Source organism: Ovis canadensis, chromosome 9 (assembly GCF_042477335.2).
Source record: "Ovis canadensis isolate MfBH-ARS-UI-01 breed Bighorn chromosome 9, ARS-UI_OviCan_v2, whole genome shotgun sequence".
Classification (NCBI taxonomy): Eukaryota; Metazoa; Chordata; class Mammalia; order Artiodactyla; family Bovidae; genus Ovis; species Ovis canadensis.
Window position 1 is genome coordinate 46,494,755 of NC_091253.1, and position 17,922 is coordinate 46,512,676.

The 17,922-nt window shown below is 47.9% G+C and overlaps 1 protein-coding gene across 1 annotated transcript; it reads right to left on the reverse strand.

Annotated features, from left to right (window-relative positions):
- Window positions 1-962: 962 nt before the first annotated feature.
- On the reverse strand, window positions 963-17,423 carry SDR16C5 (short chain dehydrogenase/reductase family 16C member 5). The gene is made up of 7 exons (XM_069601019.1): window positions 17,264-17,423; window positions 12,666-13,012; window positions 9,221-9,352; window positions 7,087-7,186; window positions 3,430-3,574; window positions 2,273-2,398; window positions 963-1,261 (listed from the first exon to the last, which is right to left on the reverse strand). Exons 2-7 carry the CDS (start codon window positions 12,996-12,998, stop codon window positions 1,168-1,170), a joined length of 930 nt encoding a protein of 309 aa, XP_069457120.1. The 5' UTR covers window positions 12,999-13,012; window positions 17,264-17,423; the 3' UTR covers window positions 963-1,167.
- Between the last annotated feature and the right edge of the window lie 499 nt (window positions 17,424-17,922).

Here is a 17,922-nt window from a genome sequence, read left to right on the forward strand (position 1 = left end):
CAAATGAAATGAAGGCAGCCCTGATGAATATAAATGGATAAATTTGTTCCTTCTGTTAAAAAAAAGTACCTTATGAGATACCCAGTTTGAACTACTAAATGAAATACTTGAAATTACCCACAGGAATGGTTTCTGGTTTAATAGGGAACAGTTTATCTAACTCTGGAGAAGGTCATTTCTTCAGGATCATAAGCAACCGCTCTTTGGTATCTTCTAAGAAAGCAACGAGATCCTATTTAAAGTTTGGTCCAGGATCACTGAGGCTTCCCAGATGGCGCCAGTGGTAAAGAGCCTGCCTGCCAGTGCAGGAGATGTAAGAGATACAGGTTCGATCCCTGGGTTGGGAAGGTCCCCTGGAGGAGGGCATGACAATCCTACTCCAGTATTTTGCCTGGAGAATCCCATAGACAGAGGAGCCTGGTAGGCTACAGTCCATGGGGTCGCAAAAGAGTTGGACACAAGTGAAGTGACTTAGCAGGCACGCCAGTATCACTGGCCCTTGATTATGCAGGAATGTGCAGGAAAGCTCCCTGACATGGTGCCCCTGGGGAACCTTCAGCAGGTCTGGCACTTGCTGTCTGAGTACCCAGGGCTATAGAAACAAGCATCTTTGTGGGGAGGAGGACGAGCATCTGTGTAGGGAGAAGAATGTGGGAGGTTGACCTTTCCATGCCAGATGGCACAGTTTCAACAAGGCCAAGTCTGAGAACAAGGTGATGGGGAACGAGCTCTGCGTCCTTAGGACACCCCACCTCCGCATGCACCCAGGCTTCTTCTCAGCCCTCACTTCCCATGTCCAGTGCATGTTCAGCCACAGACCCTGACCAAAATGATGAGCAATTCACAAGAGAGAGAGGATTATCTCACTTCCACACATGGGGTCACAAAAGGTCGGATGTGATTTAGTAACTAAAACAACAGCAACAATCACTTCCACAGCAGTTGCAAGCAAACACCAAACATGGACTTTTTTTTTTTAATTTAAAAAACTCAACAGAAAAACAGAGCGCAACATTATTTTCAGAGGCACTGGTTGCAAATACTAGTCCAGACAGCAGACTGGTGCTTGTGGTCTCCAGGTACATTCTGTCAACAAAGACACTTCTTCATTGAAACAGATGTCGTGTAACTGTGGGTATCCGGGGATGTCAGCCACAGAATTGGTCTTCAGTTTTTCTTCCTGGTGCCAGTGAAGCCATCCATTACATTAAAGGCCCCCAAGTACTCACCCAAAAGCAGCCCCAGCTTGAAGGGCAAGAAGCTAAAGAGAACACAAGAGGGAACATCTTGGTTATCATTCATGGGACATCTTTATGAGTTCCACTGAAAAGCAGGGCCATTGACTTGCTGCAGAAGACATCAGTCACTCACGCCCACCTGAACGTCCCTGTCTTGAGGTCACTTAGGGCTCGTCCACCATGTGGGAGGACACTGGCCCAAGATCTCTGTGTTTCTCTTTGCTTTATTTACATTATTCACTCACTTCTGTGTCAGTCTCAAGGCCTGACTACATTCTGTAATGATGGACAGGAAGCGTGCAGCCTTGAGGAGTCTTGATCCTGCCTTGCAAACTCGCCCTGTTGCTCACAGTGCAACTGGGCTCTCAACACTCAGTTCCTCCCACTGTCCAAACAGGTCATTGCCCTCTTTCCTGGACAACAGAGAGAAGTCCACGCAATAGCCCCTCAGAGCTTTGGCAAGACCCAACTAAGACTGTCCATCTTCTCCATCCCGGTCGCCCCTCCTGACACTTTGTTCCTGTCCATCATGACGTTCACACCGCAGGACGAGGAAGGGCACAGTCAGCCAACCGGAGACTTGTCCTAGGAGTGGGGACAAGAAAAGGGCCCTGGGCTCATGGTCCCTCTGGGGGCATCCTGAGATATCCAGGGGGTTCCTGCCCTTCCCAGGTTCAGGTCTCTGGTCAAATATTATCTTCTCCATGTGGCCATCCTGACGCTTAAATCAGGATGCATCCTAGAGCCCTTGCTCCACAACAGGAAAAGCCGCTGCAGTGGGGAACCTGCTCTCCCCAACTACAGAGTAGTCCCCACTCGCTGCAACTAGAGAAACGCCCACACAGCAGTGAAGACCCAGCACAGACGAAAACAAAAATATAAATATAGAATATATAAATATATAAAAAACTGTTATCTCCCCGCCCCCTCCACCCCACCGCCAGTTATCTTTTAAATGGCTCCTCTCTGTTGGCTCTGGAGTAAGCTGTTGACTGGACTGGCATGTTGAGAATTAATAGGAGCAGAAACATTACCTTTTTAAAATCACCATGAAGTATATAAACTTGGGCATATACAGGTACATGTTTTCTTGCAGGATAGCATCTACTATCTTCCTGACTGCATATTCTGGCTCCAGAATCGGTAAGAGAGAAGGACAGCTGGGGGAGGTGGGAGAGGGTTAAAAAAAATAAAGAAATTAGAGAAAGCAATTCTTAAAAATTACAATAAAACTGTTGTGAGCTTCCCAGGTGGAGCTAGTGGTATTGAACCTGCCTGCCAGTGCAGGAGACATAAAAGACACAGGTTCCATCCCTGGGTCGAGAAGATCCCCTGGAGAAGGAAATGGCAACCCACTCCAGTATTCTTGCCTGGAGAATCCCAGGGACAGAGGAGCCTGGCAGGCTACGGTCCATAGGGTCGCAAAGAGTTGGACACGACTGAAGTGACTTAGCAAGCATGCACACACAAGACATTATCATTTATTGGCTTCTTTTCCTTCCAGATTTGATATTTTTCTGTGCTTGCTCTCTTATTATCAATATGGTGAGTAATAATATAACTAGAATTTGAAGTGAAAATCAGGGATTCTAATTAATACAATGATGTTATAATAGGCACATATGTGAAACCAAATTAAACAAATGGCCTAAATGTTGCAAAGCGCATCTTTGAAAGTAACTGCCTGTCATCTGATGAGTGCAGACTGTATATTTATGCCCCTTCAACAACTTCTTGTTCTTCTGTGGAATCAGGGATGAGAGCAGGATGGAGCTGGTGGCAGAAAGGGGGTGTGTGACAGGAGTGCCAAGGAGATGGGGGAGCAGATTGAGGCCAGCCTTGAAAACGTGGATATAGCCTTGATGTTTGTGTGCTGTGCTCATGCTTGGTTGTGTCTGACTCTTTTCGACCCCATGGACTGCAGCCCACCAGGCTGCTCTTTCCATGACATTTCCCAGGCAAGAATACTGGAATGGGTTGCTGTTTCCTTCTCCAAGCCTTGATAAACTGTCACTATTAAACCCAGTGTCTTAATCACTAACACATCTAAGGAAATAAATTCTAAAACCATTTATAAAGCAGGCTGAATGCTAGAAAAGTCTTTTTAAATAACTTTAGCCAGAACAAAATAAAATCGATGGTCAATCATTTTTCAAAATACAGTTCCTCTGAAATCAAACGATATGCTTACCCAGTAGTACATCCGTCAAACATTCCGGTTTTTATAAAAAATGGACACACGATAGTGGTTTTGATCCCGTTCTGTCCCTTGGCAAGTGATTCTAAAAATATTGATTCAGCAAATCCATTGGCTGCAAATTTACTTGCACAGTAATCTGAAAAGACAAATGATACTATAATACAGTGTAAAGTTTTAAAATGGCATTACAGGAAGATTTCCTCATAACATGAATACCGGCAGAGACAAACCATTTCAGAGTTCTTGTTTTACATGATCTTGGTCTGCTCTGCCTGGAAGAGGTGAGGCATGAGTGGGAAGGTCGGTGATCACCTCAAGGTCAGATGACAACGGCCATGTGGGCTTGAGGAACAGCAGGGCTGCAGGGAGTCACACAGCTGAACTTCACTCCCGTGGCAGTGACGGTAAGGCACTCTGCAGCCCTGACATGGGGCACGAGATGTGGGTTCTGTCCCAAAGAACTCTGGCCCAAATGGGGCAGGAGGACACATAGAAGAAATAAAATAAGTCAAGGGACTTCCCTGGTGGTCCAGTGGTCACGAATCTGCCTTCCAAGGCAGGGGACGCAGGTTGGATCCCTGGTCAGGGAACTAAGATCTTACATGTCTCGGAGCTACTAAGCCCACGAGCCACAACTATGGAGCCCATGCACTCTAGAGCCCTTACTCTGCGACGAGAAGCCCCTCTATGCGAAAACTAGAGAAAAGCCCAAGTACCACCACAAAGACCCAGTGCAGCCAAAAAACCCATACACTAATAATAAGTCAAGTGGAAGCCTAGGCAGCAAAGATCAGTGTTGGTCATGATACCTGTCAGAGCAAGTTTTCTTCCAACTGGAATTCTTCCACTTCCAGAAGGAAAACAAAGTTTTTCTTATTTGGGCTTTCCTGATGGCTTAGACACTAAAGAATTCACCTGCAATGCAGAAGACCTGGGTTTGATCCCTGGGTTAGGAAGATCAGGGCATGGCAACCCACTCCAGTATTCTTGCCTGGAGAAACCCATGGACAGAGGAGCCTGGTGGGCTATAGTCCATGGGGTTGCAAAGAACACATTGTCCCTTCAACCTCGACTGCTTGACTATCTTCAAATGCAGGAGAAGTGGTATCTGGGTCAGTTCTGAGCTTTCTGTCCTTGGTTACACTCACTTCAAGTCAAAACCTGGGCATTCAGTTTGCTGAAAGGAAATGTCAGGAGAAGAAAAGGCATTTAGGTGACTTATCCTTCCCTCTGCCTCCCACAGCAGAAAACACACACCTTGGTGCTCTGCTGGGGAGCAGCTACTCCAGCCAGCAAGAACCAGACTGCACGTGCCAGGCATAGGGTATCAGGCAGTTGCTGCCCCAGACGCTGGAAGACACAGAAGTGGCGAGGGGTGCAGGGAGGTGAGAGGAGGGGTCCTGAGCCACCTCTGGGATCATGAGTCGTCTGGTAGAACTATAGCTCACTGAGCTCCTCTACTTCCGAGACTGGGATGAGCAGGTACAGCCCAGGGCCAGGGAGCCTGCATTCCAAGTAGCAGCCCCAGTGGTTCTGATTCTGGGGAGTTGCTGCCCATGCCAGGAATACTTATTTCTAAGGGAGCCAGGGAGAAGAGAGCTGCATTTGAAGAGAGATGCTGTGTCTAACAAAAGGAATAACAGGCCCTGTAAATACACCTGTGGTTATGTCAAGGACCTGTGACTTCCCAGATGTATGAGAGAGGGGTAATAATAATGCCTGATGGATTCTAAGGAGGACAGAGGCAGGGAGACCCAGGCTACAGGGAGACATGTACAGACTGCTGATATTGGGGTAATAAGTGGTTCTGGAAACCTATCTGGCAGCTGAGAGATACTTGCTGAGACCAGTGTTGTGAATCTGGAACCAGCTATGAGTCAGTGAAGCTGGCTGGTCTGCTACCTGAGTGTTGCAATTAGGGTTCTGATGGATGAGCCTCCGGGGGGCACCCCGGGGGGAAGGGCAGGACTTCCTAGAGCCAGCTCCCCAGTGGTCCCTCTTCACCAAAGATCTTGTATGTCTTATCCCCTCCCCACTGTTAATGTCAAGTCGGTTGCAAGGGACATGGAAGTGACAACAAATTCCTGCCAGTCTTTAATCAATGGAACAGCAAAAGAAAGTTAATTTTAGGTTTCCTGGGGTGAAGATATTTTCTCCAAGCTCCCAGCCAGGGGAGACCACTTATGGAAAATTCATAGAGCAGAAGGGTCCTCTCTTTTTTTTTGGCTGCACTGGGTCTCCATTGTGGTGTGCAGGCTTTCTCTACTTGCAGTGTTTGGAGGCTTCTCTAGCTGTGGAGCACAGGCTCGAGAGTGTGGGTGCAATAGTTGTGGTGCATGGGCTTAGTTGCCCTGAAAAGACTCTTGAGAGTCCCTTGGGCAGAAAGGAGATCCGATCAAACCAGTCAATACTAAAGGAAATCAACCCGAATATGCATTGGAAGGACTGATGCTGAAGCTGAAACTCCAATACTTTGGGCACATGATGAAAAGAGCTGACTCACTGGAAAAGACCCTGATGCTGGGAAAGATTGAGGGGGCGACAGAGGATGAGATGGTTGGATGGCATCATCGACTCAATGGCCATAAGTTTGAGTGAACTCTGGGAAATTGTGGAGGACAGGGAAGCCTGGTGTGCTGTGGCCTGTGGGGTCGCAAAGAGTCAGACAGGACTGAGTGACTAAACAGCATGAGATCTTAGTTCCCTGACCAGGGATGAACCTGCACCCCCTGCATTGGAAGGCAGATTCTCATTCACTGGACCACAAGGAAGTCCCAGAAGGATCCTCCTTAACACCCTGATTACAGTGTCAGGTGAGTTTCGGGGAAGGTGACTATGCTAATCACTTGTATAAGGAATTTATAAGTAGGGTCTCTCTTCTTTTTTTTTTTTAATTGGAGGATGATTGCTTTACAATGTTGTGTTAGTTTCCGCTGTACAACAACATGAATCAGCTATATGTATATGTATTCTCCCTCCCTTCTGAGCTTCTCTCCCACCTCCTTATCCCACCCATCTAGGTCTTTTATTAATTCCAAGCAACTGCATAAGACCTAATAATTCTAAAGTGCATAGTTCAGTCTGACGCAGGATACAGCATGCTTGGGGCTGGTGCATGGGGATGACCCAGAGAGATGTTATGGGGAGGGAGGTGGGAGGGGGGTTCATGTTTGGGAACGCATGTAAGAATTAAAGATTTTAAAATTAAAAAAAAAACAGTTAAAAAAAAAATAAAGATCATAGTTCAACTTCGTGTAAGTATAGCAGCTGGGCAGTTTCGCTGGATGATAAAGTTCTCAACAACTTACCTTGCTGAACATATGTCTTCATCTGTTACCATTTATTATTAATGCACCAAGTCAGTGCTGATTATGAGCAGGAGACGTGATCATGAGCAAGAGCCAGGAGGGGCAGAACAAGGGTGTGTGCATGGCTGGAGAGGCTGATGTGACTGGTCTGTGCAAAGGCCAGGACAATGCAACTGGAGTGTGGCACCTCTCCTTGAGAGTCAGGACCATGCCTTTTAATGTTAAAGGCATGTAGTTATCAGACTGCTGGTGGGCTCGCTGTCCCTGGGAAAAAAGCTATGACAAACCTAGACAGAGCTGTTGCTCAAGCTGAGGTTGTGAAATACCATATTTCTCTTACCTGCCAGTCCATTTATTCCAATTAATCCAGCTGAACTTGAAATGCACACCAAATGTCCATGGTCATTAGCAATCATAGCAGGTAGAAAGGCTTTGTAAGTCTAAGAAGATCAAGGTAAAACATTTAACATTTTATAGCACATATGTTTTTTCAGATGTTTATATAATCATCATGATTGAAAAAAATTAAGTTCAAAAAAATACCTGAAGGAAATGGGACATTCAAACTTAAATATCTGGCAAGTAACCGCCTTAACTGTTTAAACTGTGGATCAATATTTTTCTGGTGGTTATTCAAGTATTTTAATTGGAATTTCAATTATTAAAAATAATTTACTCAAACTTACATTTGCTCATATTTGACTTTTAAAAACACAACAAAAATAAAATAATTGAAACAGTACAGGAAAATCTTAATTGTGGTATCCACAGTCCACAAACCAGTAAGACCAGTCAAAGATATGGTTATTTAGATTTATGGTGCCTTTTTTCCTCCTTTGGCTTATATTTGAATTTCAAATTTTTCCTGAACTTTGTTCACAGGACATGTGGCTATTGGTTTCAGTTTAAAAATATCACTTTGTTTTTAAACTCATCTGGCCTGTCAGGGAGACGTGATCATGAGGGGCAGAACAAGGGTGTGTGCATGGCTGGAGAGGCTGATGTGACTGGTCTGTGCAAAGGCCAGGACAATGCAACTTGAGTGTGGCACCTCTCCTTGAGAGTCAGGATCATGCTTTTTAATGTTCAAGTCATGTAGTTATCAGGCTGCTGTGGGCTCCCTGTCCCTGGAAGAAAAGCTATGACAAACCTAGACAGCATATTGAAAGGCAGAGACATCACTTTGCTAACAAAGGTCCGCATAGCCAAAGCTATGGATTTTCTAGTAGGCATGTATAGACGTAAGAGCTGAGGGCTGAAGAATTGATGCTTTTGAACTCTGGTGCTGGAGAAGACTCTTGAGAGTCCTAAAGGATCTCTGTGCTGTCCTTGATCCATCCAATCTATCCTAAAGGACATCAACCCTGAATATGAATGGAAGGACTGATGCTGAAGCTGAAGTTCCAATATTTCGGGGACCTGTTGTGAAGAGATGACTCATTGGAAAAGACCCTGATGCTGGGAAAGATTGAAGGCAGGAGGAGAAGAGGGTGAGAGAAGATGAGATGGTTGGATGGTCTCACTCAATCAATGGACATGAATTCAAGCAAACTCTGGGAGATAATGAAGGACAGAAAAGCCTGGAGTGTTACAGTTCATGGGGTTGCAGAGTCAGACATGACTTAGCAAATGAACAGCAACAACAAAGTTGACTGTGCATCTTTGTGTGCCCCCAAACAGACCTGGTGGATGTCTGCTTGTTAATTATGCCTCCTTTCATTTCAAGGGAGTTCCTGCCTAGGCAAGTGATGAGGTCACCTGGTCATGTCTAAGCATGGTCACTTTTAACTTCTATGAGCCCTTATCTCACTGGGCTGTCTGAAGGCTTATTCGCAAGGTGCCTGGGATGGTACCAGACAGGACACTGGCCGTCAGTACATGATTAGGACACAAGAGCAGCTGTGTCTTTGCAGGATTCCCTGAGCAGAGGTGTGGGGATGTAGAGCTTAAGTTGGATCAGGAGAGGACAGCTTGAGCTAGAACTGAGAAGTCTGTGTTTTATCTAAGACCAGTACTGCTGTAAGAGTCCACTCTGCAGTGGATTATGTAAGAATCTGCCTGCAATACAAGAGACCTGGGTTCAATCTCTGGGTCAGGAAGATTCCTTGGAGAAGAGAATGGCAACTCACTCCAGTACTCTTGCCTGGAGAATCCCATGGATAGAGGAGCCTGGCAGAGTCAGACATGACTGAGCAACTAACACTTTCACTACTGTAAGAGAACAAGAGGAAGCCTAAGTCGCTTCAGTCGTGCCCAACTCTTTGCAGCCCCATGGACTGTAGCCCGCCAGGCTTCTCTGTCCATGGGACTCTCCAGGCAAGAATACTGGAGTGGGTTGCTATTTCCTTTTCCAGGGATCTTCCTGACCCAGGGATCTAACCCACATATCTTATGTCTCCTGCACTGGCAGGTGAGTTCTTCACCCCTAGCACCACCTGGGAATGACGTTTCTAACGAGAAGAAAAAGTATTTACCCATATATGTGCTTTGAAATTCACATCAAGAGACTTTTCTATAAGCTCATCTGGGCAGTCCATGAACTTTCTGCCTGTTACGATTCCGGCATTGTTGATCAGGATGGAAACATCACCAACTTCTTTCTTCACCTGAATTGGATAAGGAAATCAGCACCACCAGGGCAGCGCAGGGAGACCTTGGAGATACACAGGTTCAGTTCCAGACCCCGCCCCCCCCACCCCTGCCCCACCAGCAGTGAAGCTGACGCCACAACATAGTGAGTCATACAGATGTTTCGGTTTCTTGGTGCATATACAAGTTATGTTTACACTATACTGTCATCTATTAACTGTGCAATTGCTTTAGGTTTAAAAAACAAGTTGCCTTAATGAGAAATGTTTTTTTGCTAAAAACGCTAGCCATCATTTAAGCCTTGACTGATCTGCAGTAACAAAGATCACTGATGACAGCTATTTGGGTGAACAAATTATATTTGGGTGAACAAATATAATAATGAAAGTGTGAAGTATCATGAGAAACAATGTGATGCTGAGACACGAATTGAGCAAATGCTGTCAAAAGAAGGGTGCCGTTAAGAGTTGCTCAAGGCAGGATTGCCACAAACGTTCAATTTGCAAAAAAAAAATCTTCAGCTGGTAGAAAAAATGCAATGTCTGTGAAGTGCCATAAAATGAGGTGCGCCCATAATTCTTTACATGAACTGGATTTATTTTCCTGTGGTTTTAGATGCTTCTGTCCTTGTTAACTCAGACAGACTGCTGCTGCAAGGCCCTCTAAAAACAAAGCATGTCTGTTTCCTCTGCAGAGTTCATGGCACATCAGAGATCTAAGTCTAATGCCTGCCTACTCGTCTTCCCCTCTTATGGTGGTTGCAACACCTGCAATGCTACTTTCCTACAGGGAGCGTTATTCTTATACTCAGTAGTGACACGGTTAGTGACTTTGTCCTCTGCTAAAAAGAAGCATGAGCAGCACAGCCTTTAGATGAACGTGGTGCTATGTCAGGCATGATACCAGCCATGTAAATCAAGCCCTGGCACTTGTAGCAGCGAGGGTGGGGCAGGGAGGGAATGAGGGAGTGTGATAGTCATATGAATGTTTCAAACATACAGAGCTCAGAACCTGTCCGTCCTGTTTTCACCCCTTAGCTGGTTCTCCTCTCCCCAACACCAACGTTTAGGTGTAAGGTCTGTGAAGGGAGGATCAGAGGGGCCCCCGTCTGTTGCTGTCGCACTGGCACCGGCCAGACTAGATACTTAATAACTTTCATTTAAGAAATAAAAGTCCTGGGAGTGCCACTGGAGCCTTCCCTTTAGAGCAAACCGTGAGCAAGTGACCCAGGCTTGGTCAGATTTCTGGTTTTTTTTGAGCACAGGGTTTTCCAGGCTTGACAGCCGGCAGTGGAGCCATCCCTTGGCTTGCCTTCGTGTTTTGAATCTCATTCCTGTAATTTGTATCACATAGCAGGGGCCCTGTGTTCCCCGAATCAGAGGGAACGCCTGGCTGCAGCACCACTTGCATCTGTGTCTGGCTCTGTTGCTGTGTGTGCACTAGTGTGGGTGTGCAGATGTGGGTGTGAGCCTGCCTGTGTGGGTGGTGCAGCGGGGGAGACGGGCTGGATTACTGACGAGCAGACACTGCCACTCTCGCTCTCCCAGGAGGCCTGAGTCCCAGCAAGGAAGGTGACGCGCTCTGTGTCCACTAGCCAATGAGATCCCTAGCCTTGGCGAAGTTTAGGATTGCAACGGAGACCAAGGAAACCTCATGTTTCATGTTGAAATTTTCGGATGGAAGTGCTGGAAACAATCTAACTTAAAGTCTGATATGGAGAGTGGCTGAAATATTTAGTCAAATCAAAGCTGAACAGCAGTCAAGGCACTCTTCCTGGGGCTCAATCACACGCTGAATGGGGCTGTGTGATTCTGAACAATAAACGACTCAACCAGGATGCCAGGTGGCGAGGATGGACTTTCTGAAATTGGTCCCAAGCTATGATCTAGGGACACAAGATTTCAAAGTTATGGGGCCCTGTGGAAGTAAAACACTGTCACATCAGCTCTAAAAATCTGCACCTTGATTATTCCTCTACGGGATAAAAATTTCCTGGTTACCTTTCCTCTATCAAGAACAGGAAGTGGAAATGGCTGGTTTATAGTATGAATGTCTTAAAGTCTTTTGTCTTTAAATGTGAACCAGTCACTGCTTAAGAGTGGCTCATAGACAGAGAAGTGGCTCATAGCCAGGGGAAGTCAACCTGGCAGGAGCCTGTGTTCCAAGTGCAAACAGCTTAGTTTGCAAAAGTAGCTGCAGCAGAGCCCTCTACACTTTGAAAGGTGGTCTCCGCACAAGCCCATGCCAGCTTGTCTGGTCTGGATCCCCAGACTTGCCGGGCAGCGTGCGATTGGTAATGGTGGTGGTAACGCATGTATCAGATGTAAAAGACAAAAGTCACAACTTAAAAGGAACTCACTGGCCAGAGACGTGCACACCCCTCCACTGGAGAGTCAGATGAGAAGCTGCACGCAGAGCCTCGTTAGAGCCCGCAAGCTGGGCAGGAACCTTCCAGCAGGCACATCTACTTTCTTCCTTCTCTCGAAACCAGAGAACACTGAGAGCCACAAAAAAGTAGTCCAGGGGAGTGATGTGTGCAGTGCTCGTACAAGAAGCGGTTAGAGAAATCCTTATGAGGGAAGAGGAAGCGGCCACCACATGGGCATGTGTCTCCTTGGGCTCTGCAAATCCACTGGAGCTCTGGGCTCCTGAAAGTGTTCTTTATACATACTTCTCTACTGTCACCAAAGGGGCAGCTGCAGTTAAGAGTCTTTAGGATGAATAACATATTCGCTTTTCATATGACCACGTGAGAGAAATGCAGGTAGAATGGAAATCACTGTTGGGGGTGGGGGAAACAGCTGGACTTGCAATCAGGCTAGATACGGGTTCACCTCCTGGCGTGGTCCTCCCCTAGCTCTGTGACTCCCAGCAGGTTATTTACTAGCCCTGCTTCTCAGTTTTTGTTATGCCTCCATGAAGGGTGCTATAGCCTTTCTCTTACATGGTAACAGGGGGCCCGGACAACCAGCACATGAGCTGGCCAGAGGGCATTCTTCAGAGTCAAGAGACTCGCATCCCACCTGCAGCTCTGCTACTTATTACCTGCACTTCTCAGTTAAGTCACCTGAGAAACTCACCTGCACTAAGTCTCCATTTTCTTATTTGTGAAGTGGAGATAATAAGAGGCCTGACTTTATAGGTGTATAATTCAGAGGGTGCCAAGCATGGTGTGTGGCACATAGCAAGAACTCAAAAATGCTAATTCCCACACCCTGATATTTTTTAAAGAGAGGCAAATTAGCACTGAGGAAGGCAGAGAAACTGATGAACATCCGAGACTACATCAAGTCCTTACTGCCCTTAGGAAGAGCAAGCACACAGGTTTACCTGGTTGGCCACTCTGTACACCTCCTCCTTCTGGCTGCAGTCACAGGTATAGGCATAGACCCCCTTGGCTCCAGCTTCCCCAGCCATCTTGTGGGTCTTCTCATTACTCTCCTGATTGATATCCCAGAGCACAAGCACCGACCCAAGCTGGGCAAATTTGAGGGCTAGGAGCCTTCCGAGTCCACTTCCAGCGCCTGTTATAAGTACGATTTCACCAGCAACATTCTTCCGTGGCTTTGGGATTATAGCAAAAACTACAGCCTCCACAAGAGCCAACGCTGATTTTCCTAAGAAAATGAACAATTTCTTGGCTGACTTCAGCTTGAGGGCCATGTTCTGGCTGACACCTATAAAGCAAGAGGAACTCATATAAGGACCTTATTCCATGGGGCCCATACTTCCTTGCAGAAGTGAAAGAAACTAAGAATCATGATGTAATCATCCCTGTTGGTAGCAGACTCTGAACTGAGAAAGGGGGGAGGGGGTCCACAGGGACCATCTCGACCAACTTGCATCACAGTGCCAAGCTCATCACATCCCCAAATGCCTGTTATGTGTTCTAGGTGACAGAAATGCTCGTTACCCAGAAACTGTAACCACGGCTACATTTAACCCAAAGCAGAAGCTCCCTCTTTCTTATAGCTAGTTTTTCTCCATAATATGTCCTGTAGGTTGATTTCACCTTCAAGGTCTTGACCCTATCGTGTTAATGACACAATTGCTCCCTTCTGGTTTTATTTTTTGCCTCCTTTGAGGTTTCTGTTTCCTCATTGCACTGTTGTTATTTAAAATCTGAGATTCAAGAGAAAAATGTTGAAATCCTGAAGAGAAGTAATTAGACATTCTAAACCTCGGCCCCTACAACTTGCCGTCAGCACAAGTACCTGCTTTCCAGGCTCTGAGGCTCCCACGCTATATCCCTTACTACTTGGCCCTGCAACTGTATGACATCTGGGGAAGGGGTGAGATAGCTAGGCCCTGTGCCTGTCTGGTTTGGAGCCTGGGGCAGGCCACGCTGCACCTCTGGGCCTCGGTCTCCTCACCTCCTGGTCCTGTGGTCTAGGGTGGTTTTGCAAGTAGAATGAGAATGTTTGTGCATGTGTGAGCGCAATGCAGCCTCGCAGCTAGCACTTTATCATGTTAGCTTGTTTCTCAGACTCACAGTGCTGTCCACAGGAAGGTACCTGACAAGTTTGCCAAATGAATAAAAGGCAAACGTATATGGGGCTCAATGCCTCCACCCTATCAGTCACTCACACTTTAGTGAGAATGAGCTTATAAGATGCTTTCCTAACAAGCACCTGAGAAAGAAGGGAATGTCTTATTTCCTCCAGACGAGGAGAGAAAGGGCATACTGTGCTGTGGGCAGGGGTTTCCCTGAATGGGGTGGCCAGCTGAGAGCTGGATGTGAGGACAGAAGATGGACTTCATTAGTAAAGTGAAGCAGTTCCACACTGACTTTGAAGCTTGGCTGAGGACACACTAGTTCTCATAGATTCATTAAAGGATGGCTTGAAGTGTGGTCAGACCCTTAGGAAGTGGCAAACTAAATTGCTGCTTCTTGGCTCTTTCTACAGATGGAGCCTGGCAGGTTATAGTCCATGAGGTTGCAAAGAGTCAGACACAACTGAGTGAGCATGCAAGCATGCGTAGATGGGACCAAGGACCAGAAAGAATGTGTGTGTGGCTTAGCCAGGATCCTGGTCTAGTTTGTGCAGGCTAGGTGAGCTCATTGTCACATTTCCTGGGCATGGATCCTGTACAGGTACAATGCTGGGCCCTGGGGCTGAGTTGGTGGGCAGTCTCCCATAATCTCTGCCCTGGGGAGATTAGAGTCTAATGAAAGAATGAATATACCAGTACGAGCTGCAGTGTTATAAAGAAAACTGTGTGTGTAGCGGGGCACTCTAGAGAGTAGCCAGGAGACCTGCTTTAGATGGGAGTCAACGGAGGAGGCAACAGGCGAGATCTGTGGAAAGTGACCTTTGATTGGACATGCAAATGATGAACAGGGCAAGGGAGGGCTTGGGAGCAGCTTGCCCAGCACAGGGATGAAGAGTGTGAGCCTTGAGATAGGTTTGCTCTAGGTGTCCAGGGAATAGGCATGCTAGTGGGGGTGGGGGTGGGGGAGCTGGATGTTCCGGTCCAACAAGGAGTGCTTCCTGCTGTGGAGCACTCAGCTTACCACACTTTGGATGAAATGGCTCTCAGACTCTTTGTCATCTTTGCTTCTGGATGATTGATAGAATCTCCCAGGCCCACAGGACTTGGAGAGAAGGTAGCTTAATGGGTGAACAGTGGTCTTCAGATTCTCGTTTTAAACACAGTCAGGGGATGGATTCCTTCAGGCCTGAAGGAAGACAGTCAGACTTCCCACAGGGATGCCATGCCTTGGGCACCCTCCCCAGGAGGCAGCCTTGGCATCATCCACACTACTTCCACAAGAAAATCCACATCAGCTGGCTGTGCATGAAACACTCCTCTGTGAGAAAACGCACGCTGGCCAGCTGTGGACAACTCCTTTCAGGGACCCCATGATGTATGCCTTCGCCAGGGGGACAATGGTCTACCTCTCTCCTCAGCGTCTCCAGCACCATGAAGATAGCTGGAAGCCTCACCACTCTTCTGGTTGATGTAAAAGTTATTCGTTTCAGGGGTTCTAGATTTCAGTTTTCCCTTGTCTCCATGCCGGCATGACACAAGCCCTGGGACAAGCCACTTCTTAACCCAACCCAGCAGATGCTTCCCAGGTTCTCTAGAGCTAGGCCTCCTGAGGTCCCCCTCATTGGGGTTTAGGGTGTCTGCGGGGTACCGGCACAGGCAGTGAGGTCTGGAGATTGTGGGTTGGAAATCTTGAACTGCACCGACCTCTCTGCATCCTTGGTAAGAACTGTGGCATCTCTTGTGTTTCAGTTTTCTTCTCTGAACAGGGGGATTCTACTAGAACAAGCCAACATGTATGAAATATGGAAGGTGTGGAAGTTATATGAGGTTAATGCATGCTGCATTCTAAGTTGCTTCAGTCGTGTCTCACTCTGTGTGACCCCATAGACTGCAGCCGGCCAGGCTCCTCTTGTCCATGGGATTCTCCAGGCAAGAATACTGGAGTGGGTTGCCATGCCCTCCTCCAGGGGATCTTCCTGACCCAGGGATCGAATCCTCGATTCTTACGTTTCTTGCATTGGCAGGCAAGTTCTTTACCACTAGCACCACTGGTACTGGAGTATAATATGATCTCTACTGCTCCTTATGAAGGGCTTCCCAGAAAATAATCTGTTACAATGCAGGAGATGCAGGTTTGATCCCTGGGTTGGGAAGATCCTCTGGAGAAGGAAATGACAACCCACTCCAGCATTCTTTTTTTCCCCCTCAAACTTCATTGTTGTCTTATTTTAAGAAATTGCCACAGCCACCCCAGCCTTCAGCAGCTATCACCCTGATCAGTCAGCAGCGATCAACATCAATGCAATATTCTTTACCAGCAAAAGGACTATAGCTTGCTGAAGCCTAGGATGATGGTTACATTTTTAAGCAATAAAGTATTTTTTTCGATTGACACTCCAGTATTCTTGCCTGGGAAATCCCATGGACAGAGCAGCTTGGTGTGCTGCAGTCCATAGGGTGGCACACAACTTGAGTCAGATATAAATTGGCGACTAAACAACAACAACAAACCTATGTGAAACTTCTGAGCAGATTGGAGGGGAAGAAAAGGTACCCATTGTGCCATGGAGCACAGCCCTCTCCAGGAGGCAGGGAGTGAGGGTGAGGGTGGAAGGAGAGGAGCTGGGCTAGATCTGAGTGCTGCCAGGTTCATCTCCCATCCACACCCACCTACTATGTGCCAGAAGAGTGCCAGACGCATAGTGACAGCAAAATAAATACCGGCTAAGGTTGTGACTGGTGTTCCAGCTAGCATATGAATTACAGATACTTGGCTATGCCAGAGAAAGAGGTAATAGTAACTACTGCGGAACACAGGTAAATGTCTGGCTCTCTCTTAGTGTAAAGACTGCTCCTTAGGAAGTCAGGGAACATATGTGTTAAATTTCATCAGGCTAAGACTTCTTTGGCGTCTTCATCCCATGGCTTACCCACTTAGTCCTATAGCTGAGCTAACTTGGTGCAGCATAAACAGATGAGGCCTGCCTCCCAGGCCAGGGCTCTGCTGCCCTGCTAAGGGGGCACGGGGTGAAGTGTGTGTGTGTGTGTGTGTGTGTGTCTGTGTGTGTGTCTCTGTGTGCGTGTGTGTGTGTGTGTGTGTGTGTGTGTGTGTAAGTCTGGAGAGGGGCAGCGACAGACCAAAGCCAAGGTGGGTGCACAGAGCAGCGGAGAGTGGGGCACCTGGGCACAATGCCCGAAAGAAAACGAGGACACCCGGGAGGAATCCCGCCCTGCTCTGGGATGGGGCGGGAGGCTGGCAGCTCGGTTCTGGGACCGGGAAGCGTGGATCGCCGACGCAGAGGGGGCCTCGGGGCCCCTGCACCCAGCCGCAGGGTCTCCCCAAACGCGCACGCTCAGCGCCCCCACCCCCATTAACCTTAACGCCGAGGGCTGGCCTCGCACGACCCTAGCCTCCCGGAGACCTCGGTACTCACCCGGGACAGCTGCAGCAGAGAAGCCAGCCTGTTCAGCCGCCGGCACCACGTCTCTGGCTTTAGCCCGGTGAGGTTCGGGGTTTATCCCTGGCGCCGCCTGGAGACCAAGGCCAAGGGCTGGACGGCCGTGCCCACGCGGGGGTGGGGCCCCCGCGGGCCTCTGCGCGCCCCGGGGGCGTGTGCGTTCCTATTTTTTTCTTCCCAGGCTGCAGTATTTGGAAGCTGGCAATTCTGTCTGGTGGACCCGACGTATACCTAGATTCCGGGCAAGTGCATCCCCCGGGGACGTTTAACATTTGCGATGCCCATGGCTGCAGCTTGGATTATCAAGTCAGAATGGCTGGGTTGACAGGGGGCCCTGGCACCAACAATTAAAAAGTTCCCCAAGCGTTTCATAAACGCAGATCGAGGCTGGGACCCTTGGAGAGGAGAACACGGGGGAGGCAGATGCCGGGTCCGTGCAAGGAGGGAACCAGGTACTGTCCCTGTGGCCTGCAGTGCGGAGCAGAGAGGCGAGAACTGGGCTGTGTTTGGCTGTTCGGATTCCGGCCTGGGCTTTGGCATGTGGGCGTGACACAGCTCGGGAAGCTGGTGGATGCAGAGCTGGCAGGGGGCCTGGAGAAGTCGGAGAAGTTAACAAACGCTGACCCGTGTTTATT